Consider the following 18,455-nt stretch of genomic DNA (forward strand, 5'->3'; position numbering starts at 1 on the left):
CAGAGGCATAGGGACTAAAGGAAGGAGGGCAGGGAGGGAGGAAAACAGAGAAGAAATGATGTGCTATTGGCCGTGGAAGATGGGAAAGCTGTGAAGATTTATCAGAAACAAGTAATTATTATTATCATTATCATCATTATCATTATTATTATAATGCAACTATACAGTAAGTTCAGCACTCAGTCAGTGTATGGATAGGAGCTAGTGTTATTCACATTTGCTGTGCTGAACCATTTTCTATAGATTTATCCAAATGATTTTTATTTTAGGAAGCATTTTTTAAAATATAAGTAAAAGCTAAATATAAATGAAGTTTTCTCCATGCCTGGTTTTAATCCTAGTAGTCTCCTGTGACAGTCTTCTCCACAAGACCTTGTTTTCCAGAACAAGCAACAGAAAAACCTATCCTGTCCTCCAACATAATCACATTAAGTTTGAAAAGAGTGCCACCTACTGGATATCTTTTAATTAAAAGCATTCCTTTGAAAAGATTCACTTAAAATTCATTCATTCATTCAGGCATGGTGGTGCACATCTCTAATCCCAGCACCTCGGAGACAGGGGCAGGTGGATGGATATCTGTGAGTTCAAAGCCAGCCTGATCTACAGAGTGAGATCCAAGACAGCCAGGGCTACACAAAGAAAACTCTGTGTCGAACAAGAAAATCAAATCCGCTCATTCAGGATTTACTGAGGACCTATGTCGTGTTCCAGGCACTGCTGTAAGTTCTGAGCACGTGGCATTACAACATCCCACAAAGGAATGAGGACAGTATGGAGGAAGAAAGTTACATTCTCCCCGGGCTGGCTTGATTTATGTCAACTTGACACAAACTGTCGCCATCTGAGAGGAGGAAACCTCGATTGAGAAAATGTCTCCATATGATTGGGCTGTAGGCCAGCCTATAGAGCATTTTCTTAATTAGTGATTGATGGGGAGGGCCCAGCCTATTGTGGGTGGTGCCATCCCTGGCTGGTGATCTCGGGCTCCATAAGAAAGCAGGTTGAGCAAGCCATGGCAAGACAATAAGCAGCACCCTCCATGGCCTTTGAATCGGCTCCAGCCTCCAGGCTCTTGCCCTGTTTGAGGTCCTGTCCTGACTTCCTTTGATGATGAACAGTGCTGTAGAAGCATAAACCCAATAAGCCCTTTCCTCCCCAGCTTGCTCTTTGGTCATGTGTTTCATCTAAATAAGACACTCCGGAAGGAGAGAAAAGCAAATAAACATATCAGAGGCCAGTTCCAGTGCTCTAAAGAAAATTGAAGCAGGATGAGACGACAGAGGGGTGAAAGCAAGTGGTACTCCTTGCAGAGCTGTCCAGATGAGCAAGAGAACCAATAACAGAGATCTGCAGCAGAGAAGGTCCCTCGCGTCAGTGGCAAAAGTAAAAGGATAATACAGCTGGAACACAGCGGACAGGGGGAAGATGAACGGGGGAAAGCCAGAGAGCTAGCTAGCCAGAGATCAAGGTCCCCTCAGAGCCTCAGATCTGTGGTCATCTATTTGGAGTGTATTAAGAAAAACAAGACGTCTGGGAGCAGAACTGACACCATCAGGTTTCCTTGTCAAAGGTCCATCACCTTAACCATTCAGCCACCACATCCCACATAGGTTTCTTTAAAAATTAAAATAATAGTAATAATAATAATAATAATAATAAACAAAAGACTACTGTGTGGGTTAGTGCTAGAAAGCACTTGCGGTTCTTTCAAAAGATGAAATTCATTTCCCAATACTCATATGGTGGCTCAAAATCATCCTTCACTCCAGATCTAGGGGGCCTGCCACCTTCTTCTGGTCTCTGATATCAGGCACATACATGTTGCCTCTATATACATGCAGGCAAAACATTCATCACATAACATACAAAATAATAAATAAATCTCTTTTTTTAAAAAAAAAGTCTGCTCTAGAGTCTGGGGAGATGGCTCAGCATGCAGGAGTGCTTCTATACAAGCATGAGACCCTGAGTTCAAATCTCCACTATGGAGAGAGAGACAGATGGCTGAGGCTAGGCTATGTCCAAGTTCAGTGAGAAACCCTGCCCCAAAGGAATAGGGGAAAGAATGCTGTCCTCCATAAGTAGGCAGAAGCACGCGCACATGCGCGCATGCACACGCACACACACACACACACACACACACACACACACACAGTTTGCTCTAGATGTCAAATGGAGAAAAGGCTATATAGGAAGGGCAAGGATGAAAACAAGATGAGCTAGTACTGCAGTCCACTCAAAAAAAATGATGGTGACTTGACATAGGGAAATAACACCTCAGATAATCAGAAGTATTATAATTCAGAGGGAGAGAAGGAAGAATTTGATTACTTGGATGAATATCTAAAAGAATGGAGATTCGATCAGGATTTCAGTTATTGGTGTTCTTCCTGTATTCTACTTTTTATGGAGGACTCCACACTTCATCTTCATATACATCAATTTTCTACATATGTAAACATAATTATAACATGTTATTATGTCAAGTGACAAATGTATATGAATCTGGGGGTTGTGGGAAAGCTCAGAATATGAACCTATGACCCTTCTGCCAATCAAGAAGCTTGTTAAAATCATGAGATTGGATATCAGAGACTGAGGACAGAGAGAAGAGGAACAAGATTCCAAAACTGGGTTCTAGGGTTTTCCAAGACTTAGAAGATGAAAACTTGAGGATCCAGCAACACAGATGAAAGAAGTTGTCAGAAGATAGGAATCAAATCAAGAGAGACTGACTGTGCCAAGAACACAGCTAAAGGGAAGAACTGTTCAAAGAACAATCGACAGCAATGAACGTGCTACATGACTACACACATGGTGGAACCAAGATGGGGCTGGAACAGTTCCACTTCCTAGAGATGTCCCAGCCGACATACTGTCCACGGACAACACATTATTCAACAGGTTTATACTAATAATGATGTACAAAAACTTACTATGTTATCAGTAACGTAAAAGCACAGTATATACTATGTTATCAGTCACGTAAAATCACAGTATATACAACTATGCATAGTCTAAAACACTTGGTAATGGCAATGGACAGCTATGATGCTGGTTGTGTTTACTCCGCTAGCAATCACCATCACGGCATTTTTCAGTTCTGTAAAACACAATCGGGGCTGGAGAGATGGCTCAGAGGTTAAGAGCATTGCCTGCTCTTCCAAAGGTCCTGAGTTCAATTCCCAGCAACCACATGGCGGCTCACAACCATCTGTAATGGGGTCTGGTGCCCTCTTCTGGCGTGCAGGCGTACACACAGACAGAATATTGTATACATAATAAATAAATAAATATTTTTAAAAAAAACACAATGCAGCAGCTTCACGTTTGTTTGTGCTCACCATGTCTTGACTGCATACAGAAACCATATCTGTAAAGCACACACACTATGCAGTGTGTGTAAGTACACTCTAACAGAAACAGGATCAATCGTCTAGTGATACAGTTCTCAGATCATATCACCACCATTAAGCAACACATGGCTATGTTTTAAATACTACTAAGTTAAATAAAGTTTTGAAAATCAATTTCAATATAGGGCTAGGAGATAAAGCCAGTATGGAATGAATTAAAGACAAAATAATAGGGAGATTTTTACTTCTGAGCACAAAAGATTAACTGACTTGAGAATTGTACTGATAGCATCAACAACTAGAAAAGCAGACAAAATATCTGACATAACAGTTTCACACACTGAACAATAGTTCAAAACTGTGACCCTCATGAGAAAGGAAACTAATAGGAACCTGAAGTGTGTCCCAGGCTCACACCAGAGGCACTTTCCATTCTACAAAACAAAAAAAGGAAGCCAAACTGAGTCTGGTGGAACCTGAGCGAAGATGAGATCAGAGTTTGGGAAGGCCAAACTGGTGCGAATGCAGAAAAGGAGGTGTGGGGTATGGAGGGGAGCTGTGGATGGGTGCGCTCCAGAACCAATACGCATAATGTATGGAAGGAAACTACTCAGAAGGGACCAGGAGACAACGCAGAGACTAAACACTTCCCAGCACTCACACAGAATGAGAACAGCGCACGTTCCCACGTCAACAAGGAGTATAGAGATCTCATTACACCGTAGGCCATTAGTGGAGCCCTCAGATGGGCTTCACACTACCAAGGCTTAAAGACCACTTGGGATCTGCTGTAACAAAAGGGAAGGTCAGTTTTTAAATGATCAAAATAAATTTAACTATATATTATAACAAAAATCTGATGCTTTAAAGCTGTATATTTAAGTCCAGTATCTAACATCCAACTTAGAAATTATGGGGGGAAAGGGGAGACTGAAGAGATGGTTCAGCAGTAAAGAGCACTGACTGCTCTTCCAAAGGACTCGGTTTCAACCCAGCACCCATATGCCAGCTCACACTCATACACAGAAAATACAAAATAGTAAATCTCTTATTTTAGTCGGCTCTAAGGTTGAAACCAAAGGACTCAGTTTCAAGCCAGCACCCACTTGAAAGCTCACAGCCTTCTGTAACTTCATTTCAAGGGGATCCAAAGCTCTCTTCTGGCCTCTGTGGGCACCATGGACTCTCACATAGATATACACATGCAGAAAAGCACTCATACACAAAAAATTTTAAAATGTTTACTTACTAGGCATGTAAATCACTAACAAAAGACCAGAAACTGTACAGGTGATAGCATCATTAAAGCCCTCAGAAACAGCTATTCATAATCTTATAAATTTATTTAAATAAATAGAGGTTGTCAAACACTATGTATTGTAGACCCAAACCAGAAAATTTTGTTTTTGTTAATAAAGTCTAATTTAAACACCTACTTGTTCACTTCCTATTACAGCCGCTTTTGCACTGTAAGAGCAGAACTGAAGGGCTACAAAAGACTTAGAGCTGGGGCGGCCAAGGCAGTAACCCCAGCACTATAAAGGGAGAAGGGGAGACAACCTGAGCTATACAGCAAGACTGTGCCAGAAACAAAAAGAGGTAGGGTGGTAGCTCAGTTAGTTGGTGAAGTGTTAGCATTGCAAGCATGAGGTCCTGGGTTCAATCCTCAAACCTTGTGTAACAAAGCCAGGAATGACAGCACAGGCTTATAATCTCAGAGCTGGAGAGGCAGGAACTGGCAGGTCACTGGAACTCCCTAGAAAGTCAGGCTGGGCCAGTGAGAGACCTTATCTCAATTTAAAAAAAAAAAATGAGAGTATCTCAATCGTTAAGAACACTTGCTGTTCTTCCAGAGGACCCAAGTTCAATTCCCACCACCCACACAGCAGTTTACAACCGTCTGTAAGTCTAGTTCCAGCGGATCCAATACCCTCTTCTGACCTCCTCAGGCACTAAGCACACAAGTGATAGACATACATATAGGCAAACATCCATAATAAAAACTTTTAAAGGAAGTAGATAGACCTGAGGAACGGCACCCAAGGTTGTCTGTTCGCTGGGGTCTACAGGCACATAAACACACACATACATATACACACAAAAAAAACTAACACAGTAACACAGGTACACAAATATATGTACATGCAACTGCATACACACACTTTTTGGCAGAATCAAGAACTAAAATAAATCAATCAAAACAGCTATAAAGAATGCCTGCAGAGCTAATACTGTTTCCGAGATCATCTGAAGCAAAAATGTTCAAACCACTAATGAACCATGCTTAAGGCAAAGCATATGTTATCTTTGGGTTCAACCTCATCAACCCTCCCCAGGCATAAACCTAAATAATGCACTATCAACCTCCCCACAATTTCACAAATAAAAAGAATTCCTTAAGAAAAAATAAGCAAACCAGCTCTTTTAGTTTTTAAACTGAGTTCCTCTTGGACCCTGGTTATAAATTACATCCTATGAGCAATGTAACTCCACAAGCCACAGATCCTACATACAGCTATTGTTAAGACACTTAGGGGTTTCTACCCACCCTCTCAAGTCTAAAGAAGACATTCTCTCCTTGCCCTGAGGAATCCCAACTCTGCTACCTGCTGACTCATGGTGAAGCTCCTTCTGGAGTTTGAGTCAAGACCCCAGGCAGAGCCAGTGAAGGTCCCTCCAAGAGAAGTCTTCAGGCTAAACTCAGCTGCACCCCCACTGCTGCTATCAATTCTCTTTTCCTACTTGTCATCAGTAAACATAACATAATGCTTATCATTCATACATACAGGAATTCTCATAGTTGGAATATAGATCTGGGTCAGTGGGTTATTTACTTACCCATATTGTCAAGGTGTACATAAACCTATGGCAGCTAAGACTATGCTGTGCATTAAGCAAATGTCTACTAGGTAAAACAAACAAAAACGGGTGCTTTTCTGAATAATCCAGAGAAGGGAGTCCACAACTAGCCTCTCTGCACTCCCTGAAATTCCTTTGGAGACTCCTATTCCATGATCTATCTCTTCTCCAAATCTAGAAACAATCTAAGCTTTGGTTAAACACCATAACTTACCAGTCCAACCCACTTCCGGTTCCTCATGCTATGAGTCTCGCTTTTATTCAAGCAGTGGCATAAGCAGGCCCTCACCAATCATCATGATTGCTAGATAACCTTTGCCCTCACTCTCCCATATTCCCACAGAGACGTGGTCTACTGAGAAATCTGCAGAATTACTGTGCCTAAGAGAGCATCTGCAGAGAAGAAGATGAGAAAAGAAGGTATCCTTCAAAGGGGGAGGGGTCATGATGGCACTTGCCTTTAATCCCAGCTCTCAGGAGGCAAAAGCAGGCAAGTTCGAGGCCAGCCAAAACAACATAGTGAGTTCTAAGATATCCAGGGCTATGTTGAGACATTGTCTCAAAAATGATAGATAGATAGATAGATAGATAGATAGATAGATAGATAATAAATAACCAAAATTTTAAAAAGGATATTTTACTGATGAAAGCTATAGCTAGCCCTTTCTGTTCCCACTAACTTAAGCACAAAATGGATATAGATAGATGCCTAAAATAAACCAGCCTTAGGGCCCTGTCATCACTGAGTAGCTGAACCAGATCTTTACTTGTGAGAAAAATGAACTCATTTTGTTCAAGCCACTGTTCTTTGAGCATTCAGTTGACTTGCAGCAAACAGCTTACACAACTCACTGACCAGCCTTCTCCTGTACTTCTAACAGGGTCAAACAGACTTGCAACAGTACAGATAACATAACCAGACACTAAAGAGTAGGCTCCATGCATGATCCACCACAGCAGACTCCCGAAGGTGGCTATACCACAGGCACTGCAACTCAGATTGCACCTTACCCTCACCAGAACTCAAAACATATTCTGTGTGGGAGCAACCTCACCTCAATTTACAAGCTTTATGAAGAATGCAACAAAAAACTAAAAACAATGTAAGTTTTCACCACTATTCTCAAATGACCTTCTTGTGGATTATATAACATGAATTAACACAAAGGGACTAAAAGCATATATTTCCACCCTGCTTCTGATGTAAATAATAACACTATTATTATTATAGTGTAATAATAAAGCAGAAAATGATGACAAATCTAAAATATAATTAAGGGCTTATACAAAGAAAAGAAACACAACCACACATCTTTACAAATGCAGAAATGCAGAAGACTGCCTCCTGTCTCTATGCTGCTACTTGTAACTTCCTCTATATCGTAACCTTCCCTCTCAGAGGAAGGAAAAAAACAAAGCTCAGAAAACTGCAGGTCCCTAAAGGATAAAAAAAAAAAAACCCTATCTTTGAAATTCCCTTGGGTGTCAATTACCTTTCCTATTGCTGATACCTGCAAAAGCAAGTTGAGGAGAAACGTTTGGGCACAGTTCAGGGCATAGTCCTCCGTGGCAGGGAAGTGCTGGCATCCGTTCCCATCCCACCCACAGTCAGGGATATGTTGAGGGGTATTTGTTTACAGTGTGTGAAGAAGTGTCACTGTGGTTGGTTTAATAAAGAGCTAGGCAAGAGAGACTAGGTGCGACTTCCAGGGAGAGAGAGAAACTCAGAGAATCTGGTGCAGCAGGAGATAACAGTGAGACACTGCCAAAGTCAGACATACAGATTGGGAGCGGTAAAAAGCCATGTGATAAAACATAGATTAATAGAGAAAAATAGGTTAATTTAAGTTATAAGAGCTAGTTGGGAACAAGCCTAAACTAAGGCCAAACTTTCATAACTAATAATAAGTCATTGTTTGGGAGTTGGTGGTCCCAACAAGGAAATCTGACTACATATGATGTCCAAAGTGGAGGCACAAATATCCACATAGGACCTGAAAAAGCTTTTAAAAGAGAGAGAGAAAGAGTTCCAAACACACAAACCAAAGACAGACATGGCTTCCTATTCCCACAGTCCCTTAGGCTGGCTGGTGTTCACAGCATACAGAGGTGTGGCTCCCAGCTGCTGCCTACAGGCTTGAGGCTCAGCTCTCACAAACCCAAGCTGGAGTAGAGCCAGCTGCCAGAGCCATGTGCTAAGTAGAACCATGCGGCGGATTGCCTGGCCCTTTCAGGTTTGGCTTCTGTGGTCAGAGAATACAGCATGCACCCAGTGAGGCCGGGTTCAGACAGAGAAAACTTCTGAACAGATACAGTAAATAAATAAATAAATAAATAAATAAATAAATAAATAAATAAATAAAATGGATATAGACTGTAATATAAAAATATAAATGCTTCAAAAATAATAAAGTCTTTACAGAGTGTGTAAAGTTATATAAAAAGAATAAGCCATGTAAGGGTGGGAAATATTATAACACAGGGAGTTTGGACCTATGGTGCTTTGTTAACTTTACACTTCTTGAATGCTAATGAATAGAGAACAACCACTGCTGAGAGACACTGAATTGAGGAAGGGACTGATGAATTAAATCAGCCTATATATTTTATGGGTGCCTTAATTTCAAAATGGGAGTCAGGAAATGTTTTGTGTTGGGGGAAAGGATATACCTTGTTTGCACAGGGAGAAAAAAAACTATGGATTCCTTCAAGGTTAGTGAAGATCAGATTTGATGGGTGTGAGGATCTTGAGGATCTTGGCTGCAGATATGAGGGGGAAAGCCAGGAAAGACTACAAGACAGGTGACATTTATGCTGATTTTCCGCATGGGAACAGCTCTGAGACTGGAAGAAACGTAATAAATCTTATTGACTACAGAGTTCTCATGCTTTATTATTTATACGCCATCCTCTTATATGGCATGAATGGAGATTTATATTCCAGTTTGGTTAGACAGTCCAAATGGACTTAAAAAGTTGACAGCTGTCTTTTACCTGATCAAATGTAGAGCAGAGAATCATCTTTAACTGACTTGAGCACACTGTACATTCCATACTTGTGTTAATGCAGATATGTATGTTACCTTTAAAAGTCTGTGTATTTTCAGGGAAAAAAAAGGACCAGATACCAATGAAGACAAGTAGCCCAGGTGATCCAGCCTCTCAGAGTGCCTCTGCTGCACTTTCTGCAAAAATCTGCATTCAGAACAACTTCAAAGCTGCTAGCTGAGATGGTCCAGCCTCACAGACTACTCCAGCCAGGACTTCAGATAAGCCCTGCACTTTCCCATACACAGAGACTGGACAATAAGTGTTACAGCTATTTTCCCAGGACTTGACCATTATCTCAATTTTCTCAGAGTCCCCTAAAGATACAGTTAACCCAGCAGGAAGTAATTTTAAGAACATGACGCCCACATTTCCAAGAGATGGGGTGGGTAGTTTTATTGTCAATCGGTGGGTTATGGGTGCTTGTCATTGTTTAGCAGGGCTTATTTGCAAATTGTTATTGGTCATGGTCAGGGAAAACAGCTAAGCAAAAGAGGTTAGACTCAAGGTTTTCTTTCTGAAAAGATAAAAAGGGGAATAAAGAAATGATAGGATAAAATGGTAGATTATTGGACCCACTTTTAAACTAAAAAGCAACTATTAGCCACAAATATTTTACATTGGTATAGATTTTTATATATTGATACAAATGTAAGATATTTTTGTTAGAACATGCTATATATATACACATATATATATGTTTCTACTCTTGTTTAAGATATTTTGTGCATTTGATACAAATCTAAGATTACTTTTGTTTTAACAGACTGTGTGTGTGTTTCTACTCTTTTTTAAAGTATTGTACCCATGCAGCTCATTTTAAAATGCAATGTAAATTCTAGTTCTTAAAAGTTATTATTATAAACTCTTTAGGATAATTAAGAAATATAGTTACTAGTTAGTCATCTATAACAATCTAACTTGTAGTCATAGTAGGTATGTTTTCAAGGTTAAATAGATATATTTTAGATAGATAGATAGGTGGTCTTCAAGCACTTCAGAGATTTACAGAATATGGTATTAAGATGTTTTAATAACATAAAGTTTTTCTTTTTTTTAAAGATTTATTTATTTGTTTATTATGTATACAACATTCTGCCTCCATGTATGCCTGCACGCCAGAAGAGGGCGCCAGATCTCATTACAGATGGTTGTGAGCCACCATGTGGTTGCTGGGAATTGAACTCAGGACCTCTGGAAGAGCAGCCAGTGCTCTTAACCTCTGAGCCATCTCTCCAGCCCCAACATAAAGCTTTTCATGACAGTGAGATAGGTCTGTTCCTGGCATCTCCAATCTACTTCAGAAAAAAAAGATGATGGATGTTGAAGAACCTCCGTATGGAATTTGCTTTTATATGTGGCAAAGCTAGCCACTGGGCAACTGCCCTTGCCTACAGTGCAGACAATATGCTATCCAAATTGGACAAGAAGGACACAAAAGAAGGTGACTGCCGAATTTTGCCAAGACAAGGTAGGACAGTTTTTTTCAAAACTCCTGCTTCACAAAAAAACTCCGTCAGATATTCTAGGCCTGTAGGTTGAAGGTGGATGCCGCCCCAATATTACAGAGGAATCCTGAGAGACTGTCCAGAAAGTCAGATGTCTCAATTGTTTCTAGTTTTGGAAGTTGTTTGCCCTGCACTTCTGTTTACTCAAGTAATATTTTATCCTTCTTAGGTCTCTGATGGGGTTGAAGACTATATAATTAAACCATTTTCTTTGTTACCAAATTCAGAAAAGAAACTTACAAAAAGATATAAAACTTATAAAGGTTGATAGACATAAAACTTAAGTTGTTTATCTTTAAAAAGGTTTTAAGGTTTAAATATATATTATTAGGTTGGTAATACAAGTTATGATAGAAAGTGGCTTAGGTATAAAACTTTGGACTCACCAACATAGGATAGATAATAGAGTATTTTCTCTAAATTTGCCAAATATAAATGGACTAAATTTTGTAAATGTAACTCTTACTTGATAATTGTTCTTATTGTATATAATTTTACTTTGTCAGAGTTAAAAACGTTTCCTTTTTATTTGAAACAAAAGAGAAAGAATTGTCACAGGATATCTGTTTATACTGTGTGAAGATGTGTCACTGTGGTTGGTTTAATAAAAAGCAGCCGGAGGCCGTGAGCATACACAGCAGATGACAGCTCGTATTCAACAGGTCAACCCACCAGATGAATAACTCTCTGGAGGGGAGCCCCACTTGGTAAAGACCGTGGGGTCACTGACTGTGAATCGGTTGCTTCTGTCTGTAGTTTTTCTCATGTGCCACTACATTTCTTCCTGAAAACAGCTAGGGGTATTTTTCCCGGTGCCAGTGTGTCTATCTCATATATATGAAATATGAAATATATATATTTCATCTTCTGGGCACACATATATCTGTGGATGGTTAATCTGTATAATTTTGATGAATAGAAATAATACTAGGATATTTTTCATAGCTCAGACTGACATAGGAAAATAACAAGATTCTCAGTTACAAAATTTATTTTAGACTTCAGAACAGATTCAAAATAGACTAGATGCACCCACAAAATATGCCCCAGAGCAAGTTCCCAGGTATCTGTTTAACCAAAGTCAGGGTAATAATATTAAGATATAACTCCCTGCAGCAACTGACTTTCTGCATGTACCTCTAGCCTCGGTTTGTGATGAAGGGCTCAAGGCCTAGTCAACTAACTGTTTATTGTCCCGAATTCCAGTGTCACTCTCTGTCTGGGAACCCTGACCACTTTAAGAAGCTACATGGCTGCTTTACTCACCGTGCCCGGTTGGCGTGACCTACCTAGCCTGAGAGAAACCATATGGTTTCTAGTGTATCAGAAAGGCTCTGTCTGTATCGTTTACTCAAGAAATGCTATGTGACCCTAAAAAATGTTATTTATATATTGTCCAGTGTTTGTGCTATGAAAGGTATGTGAGTGTGTATGTGAGTGTGTCAGTGTGTGAGTGTGTGAATGTGTGAGTGAGTACATGATGTAGAAGAGAGGTGTAGCTCTCTGTGAAGAAATGTAGCAGAGTGGAGAGAAGAAATGTGTAGAGGAGACAGATGTATGAAAAACAGAGATGTATCTGTATGTAAACAGATGTAACTGTATACAAAGTCAGGAGAGGAAAAGTATTACTAATAAAAATCCAGGATCAGATATGGGATAAATGCTGAAAAACCAGAGAAGTTAAGCAGCCAGCCACTAGAAAGATCTCTTACCTCTACTGAATCCTCAGACCAAGGTGGGCAAGATCCCGTCTCCATGAATCCTCAGACTGAACGCCATGAGCTTCTATCTCCTCCTGCCTTATATTCCTCTCTCCACCCAGCCATTTCCCTTCCTGTCTCCACCTTCCTAGTGCTGGGATAAAAGGCTTGTGACTCCCACTGTGATTAAAGGTGTGAGCACTCACTGCCTCTGTTCCTCTTTTAGACTGGATCAATCTTGTGTAGCCCAGGGTGGCCTTGAACTCACAGAGATTTGACTGCCTCTGCCTCAATGAGTGCTAAGATCAAAGGTGTGCACCACCATTGCCTGACCTCTATGGCTAACTAGTGACTTAGCTACACACTCTGATCTTCATGCAAGTTTTATTTGTTAGATCACAAACAAATTTATTTGTTAGATCACCATGGAGAGGAGATTTTTTTTCAAGATGCAGTAATAAAAACACAGCTTACACAGGAATCCCAGTTAAACCAGTAAGAAAGGATAGAAGAGGAAGAAGACAAGCTGCTTCCTGAATCAATTTCAAAAGAAAAAAAACCCTTTAAAAATAGTAGCTAGCACCCTTTGTTTTCAAAAATTAAATAATAACCTATGTGTAAATGGCCAATGGTACACAGGGGCTCTAAAAGCAAAGCATTATAGTAAAGATTAAAACAACCTACCTTTCGGCAGTAAACGCAGACTCTGTGTCAATGTACACCACAGCCCCTTCTAATCCTCCCATGTTGGTGGGCAATGTAGCTAAAACACTCATCATTATACAAAACTGAGTTTTTCCACAGCCGGGTGGACCTGTAATCTAAAAAACAAAGTGATGTTATCTATAAAATTTGAATAAACACTGTAATTTAGTCAAAAAAAATTATTTTAGGATCTGCCGGAAAAAAAAAAAATCCAATGAGCCTGAGCTCCAGGAGAGAATTAAGCTCTACTTCTCAAACACACCCACTATATGTAACAAACTAGCTTTTCTCTTGTTGGTGTATGCTTGGGATGCATATGGTTGGGAATAACGAGAAAATGCTCACTCAGTTAATTACCTTCAGTGCTCTGTTACCAGACAGGAAGTTAAAACGGATAGACGTTGCACCCACCAACTGTATATACTAGTGTTGACAAATGACTTTTTAAATACTACTGATTGGTACGGCTTTTAGTCCTCTAGGCAATAGATGTCACAGTTACTTGTCATTCAAAGAGGGTCAGTAGATATGACATAGCACATAGCTTATCTGTCCTTTCTTTTTATTTTTCCTGGCTGGCCTGGAACTTACTATGTAGTCCAGAGTGGCCTAGAACTTACAGAAATCTGTATGTTTCCACCAACAACAACAACAACAAAAGAGACCATCAATGTGGAGGATTCATTTTTGAGGCTATCCCTTTCCTGTCAACATCTTTACTTCAATGGCATATGCGCAAGAAAGTAGTTCTTAATGGATTTCACTCTTGAGTGAATCTAGCCAGTCAGATAATCTAGATCACACTAGAAAAACGTTCACACTTTACACTGCTTATTATCCCTATCACTACTTTTGTTGTTACACTTGCATACTGGACACAGTCCACATGCATTATCATTATTATTATCATTACTCTTGCGTATCATGCAACAGTCCACATGTGAAGGTCAAACAGGAAATTTAGTCAATAGGGTCTCTTCTTCCACCATGGGATCTGGGAACTGAACTCAAGTTTTGGCTTGACAAAGCACCTTACTCTTTAACCATCTCAGTAGGCCCCCTTTAAAAATTTGTTTTATGTTAAAGCAGAGTCATACTTTGTAGTCCTGGATAGCCTAGAACTCACTATGTAGACCTCCATGTGACCTTGAACTCACAAAAAACCAACTCCCTGTCTCCTATGCACTGGGATTGAAGGCATGTGCTACTCCTAGCCAAAAATATTTTTTAATATACTTTACATGGATAGCATTCTCCCTTTGATTGATCAAAACTGAATAATCGACTTTGATCACTGAAACTTCATAGGTCTTTATCATTACCAACATCAACACGGATCAAATTGTTCATTACATGTCACAAGAGGAGACACGCCAGTCGGGAAAAGTTGCACATGAGTCTTGAAATCGAACAAATGCATGCACGTTAGAGTGTGAAAGGGTGGAAAACGGAGGGCAGGCCATCTTCCAATGCGTACTGTCTAGGGCCAGTTCTGGGATCTAGTCTTTGATTTAATGAGATTAAAGCTGCTAAATGTGCCAGGCGGTGGTGGCACACGTTTTTAATGCCAGCACTTGTGAGGCAGAGGCAGGCAGATCTTTGTTAGTTCAAGACCAGCATGGTCTACAAGAGCTAGTTCCAGGACAGGCTCCAAAGCTACAGAGAAACCCTGTCTCAAAAAAAAAAAAAAAAGCTGCTAAATGTTTGGTGATTTAGTGGAATGCAATTTAAATGACACATATGAAATATTCATTATCGGGTACTATGAAAGTATATAGTATTAATTTATTATTCTCACTCCTAAAACATCTACCTAAAAAGCTTAAAAGTTAAGTAAAGTATCATTCATTTTCTCTCCTGCCTATCATTTTCTAACTGCCTTAGTACAGTCTGGGGAAACACAACATCATATCTGGGTTCATTTTGGCTATTTTGAATTTGATTTACACTGTAGTATCTATCTCTAGAATATTCTTAGTATATTTTCCTTCTTGTTAGCTGTGTATGAGTGTGTGTGTGTGGACACAAATATACAATTTTATGGACTGCCAGGAGTTAAATTTCACTATTTTTCAGGTTTATTTATTGGAGGAAAATAGCTCAACATTAATAAATTTAGCTTTTGACAGTTTAGCCCTGAATTCCAGCATCCAACCCACAAGATTTCAAGCTGTGATTGGTTCCCAGCTTCTACCCAATGGTGGTTAGAAAGAAAAAACTTGCCAAGCTAGAACAGTCAAAGCTGTTTGCTTCTTAGAAACATTTGCACACAGAAAGGCCATAAGATGCAACCAGCTGCACAGTTAAGCTGAACCTCAACACCTCTCCAAGAGAAACGCAAAAACATAAGGAGAAAAATCCTTAGTGAAGACCATTCAAGAACCAGCAAGATAGCAAAAACTAGTGACACATTTGAGGAGGAAAATGCTATTCCCAATAAAAGAAAATCTAATTATCTGTTTAAAAAAAGAGGAAGGAAGGAAGGAACGAATGAACGAACCTATTCACTTCAACCTGAAGTTCAATTGCACAGTGAAAGAGAATGTGAAGCCTAGACCTGCTAGGACCTCACATCTTACCAAGTTAACTCTGCACACTGGGGACCAGGGCAGCAAGATAGTGCAATCTGCCAAGCCGCTACTTGGCAGAAGAAAATTAAGGTTTTTCTGGCCCTGATCTGAAACAAGACAGCTCCTGGGAACTTCCCTTTTTCTCTAGTGACCCCACATCTAAGAACTTGTCTGTATTTGCTCAAGAACTATGCAGAAATAAGATTAGGTCTTCAGACCTATCTAATTCATTTTATAACTACCTCTCCCAATCCTAAAACTAAAATAAAGAGCCAAGAATCTCAGAAAGGCTGCTGCACTCTGCCTTGGAAAAGAAAACCGGATCTTAACTTACAGAACATGGGCATGTTTATATCCAAGATTCTCTGTACCATTAGTATATATTGATGGTGTGTGTGTGTGTGTGTGTGTGTGTGTGTGTGTGTGTGTGTGTGTGTAAGAAGAAAGGAGGGAACCAGAACAGTAAAAAACGTAGGACGTGGAAATGACAAACATTGCAAGATGCACAATAAAAATCAAACAGCGTAAAGACAAATAGCCATGCATTTAACAGCATTTCCTGAACATGTTATGTGAACAATCCTAAGAAACCATTAGAAATAAGGGTATATCTAAAATGAGGAATGAGTAAAGACATCAACAGTGCATGCTAAAATCTTGGGGTGACTGAAGCCTTTCACAGAAGTGCATCAGGTAAACAAATCAGTGAGTGTATCACAAATAAACAATCCCCACCTGAAATCATTCCCCATTTTTTTCTACCACTGTGGCTACAAGTGGGCCACCAGAACCCAACTGTAACTGAACAAGATAAAACTCATATTCCTAGATCTGGAGGTCCGTAGCCAGAAAAATTAAGATTTGCTGCAGTTGTCAACAGTGAAAGGAATCTAATGACCATGTAAATCTTCCACATTTCTATTGCAGGCCCTGCAGGTATCTGAGTTTACAAGCCTTGCTCTGTTCTCTCCTGGGACCAAGTAGGCCACACTAATCAGTCAATGAGAAGGACAAAGAAAAAAACCTGTAATATGACTTTTACCCAAGGGAAAATGGGGTGTCATATAAGGACTCTGGTTCCCTTTTGGCAACTGATACTGATACTAATCTCAAATCATGAAAAAAAGCTTAGATGACCCAGGAAATACCAACAGTGTAAATATTTAGCAGTGCTCACAGGCTGGTCTTCTGGAGGTACTCTTTGAACCAAGATACACAGATGAGACATCTTTTGATTGATACGAGCTTGGACCAGTTCCATAGATGGTGTAATATCTAGATTACAAAATGAAACTACCAAGCCTGGTAATGGTCGTCCACATCTTTCATCCAAGCACTCAATAGGCAGATCTTTCTGAGTTTGAAGCCAGCCTGGTCTACAAAGAGAGTTCTAGGACAGCCAGGGCTACATAGAGAAACCCTGTCTCCAAAACTGAAATAAATAAATAAACAAACAAATAAAGTGAAACTACCTTTTTAAGATTTCTTTTACATTTATTTATTTATTGGGGTCACATCAAGATGAGTGTAGGAATCAGAGGACAACTTGTAGGAACTGGCTCTCTCCTTCCACCATATGGGTCGTAGGGATGGAACTGGGGTCCCAACTTGGCAGCAAGCACCTTTACTCACTGAACTATCCTGCCTGCCACTGACAATACCTTTAAATACAACTCTAATTCTACCTACTCACAATAGCATCTAGTCCTGTGTACCTCTAGCAGGAGTAATACTGACCCCAAAGGTGAAACTTGATTTTTAAGAAAACAGTGGTTTATTCTTCTACATTAGCACAGATAGACACAAAGTACAGAACAAACGCACAGCATATCTATAGCATTTAAATTTCCATGGACAGTAAAGATAGAAGAGGATTGGAGGAGGGGAAAAACTCTTAAAAGGCTCTTTAGTGGATAATGAAAAAACTGGTTGGTAATCATTGACATAATACAAACTCCTAAAGTTTAGGCTTCAAACTTATCTTCACTGTCCCTTTTCAATTATAACAGATTCAGAATTACTTGCTTATACAATCCACAAGTAAGGAATCACAGTTCTGTCAGGCAATAAGACAAAGTCCTTGGCTCACCCCGTAGCAGATCAACAGGACTACTGTCTTTGAAGCTCCCCTTGGCATAAGCAGGCCTCTGATTCTACTTCCCATCTTGGTGCTGTAACTGATGATGTAACTAATCATACCCAGATTAAGCGAGTTCATGTAAGTTACAATTGATGATAAACACATTTAGGAATTGTATATTTAAAGTTAAGGAAGGGCAACTATAAATCTGATGAGAGAATGTTTCCAATTTATATTTACCCCCCCCCCAAAATCATTTCCAGCCTTTGAATGAGAAACAAAGATTGCACAATGCAAGTAGATACCTCCGTCTATACCTGTACTATTTTTCTACTGCCACAGCCAGTCACCACAGATTCAGACGCTTGAAAGAATACTCGTTCATTATATTAGAGTTCTGGAGGTCGGAGTCCTGACAGGCTTGACAGAACTCTCTGCTCCGTATCTCCTAAGGCTAAAAAGGTAGCCACTGAACTGGGCTCCACTCTGGAAAGATCAGTGTCAACTCCCAAGCTCAGTCAGGCTGTTGGAAAAATCTGTGCTGCTGCTCTAGATCTGAGGTTTCTTTCTTTCTGTCATCTGAAAGCTTGGAACATCCTTGCTGTTCCTGGTGGCCACATGTTGGG

The 18,455-nt window shown here is 39.9% G+C and overlaps 1 protein-coding gene across 7 annotated transcripts in view; it reads right to left on the reverse strand.

The window, feature by feature from the left end:
• Positions 1–18,455, reverse strand: part of Rad51b (RAD51 paralog B) — a 515,139-nt gene that overhangs the window by 479,203 nt on the left and 17,481 nt on the right. For all 7 annotated transcript variants that reach the window (XR_015004408.2, XM_087911700.1, XM_085697440.2 and 4 more), the window contains exon 6: positions 13,159–13,295. Coding sequence is in view for 6 of the 7 variants with exons in the window: in XM_087911700.1 (XP_087767826.1) it covers positions 13,159–13,295 (137 nt within the window). In the remaining variant the exon portion in view is untranslated. The remainder of the gene's footprint in view (positions 1–13,158; positions 13,296–18,455) is intronic.

This window comes from Myodes glareolus, chromosome 11, assembly GCF_982192425.1.
Source record: "Myodes glareolus chromosome 11, mMyoGla1.1, whole genome shotgun sequence".
Taxonomy (NCBI): Eukaryota; Metazoa; Chordata; class Mammalia; order Rodentia; family Cricetidae; genus Myodes; species Myodes glareolus.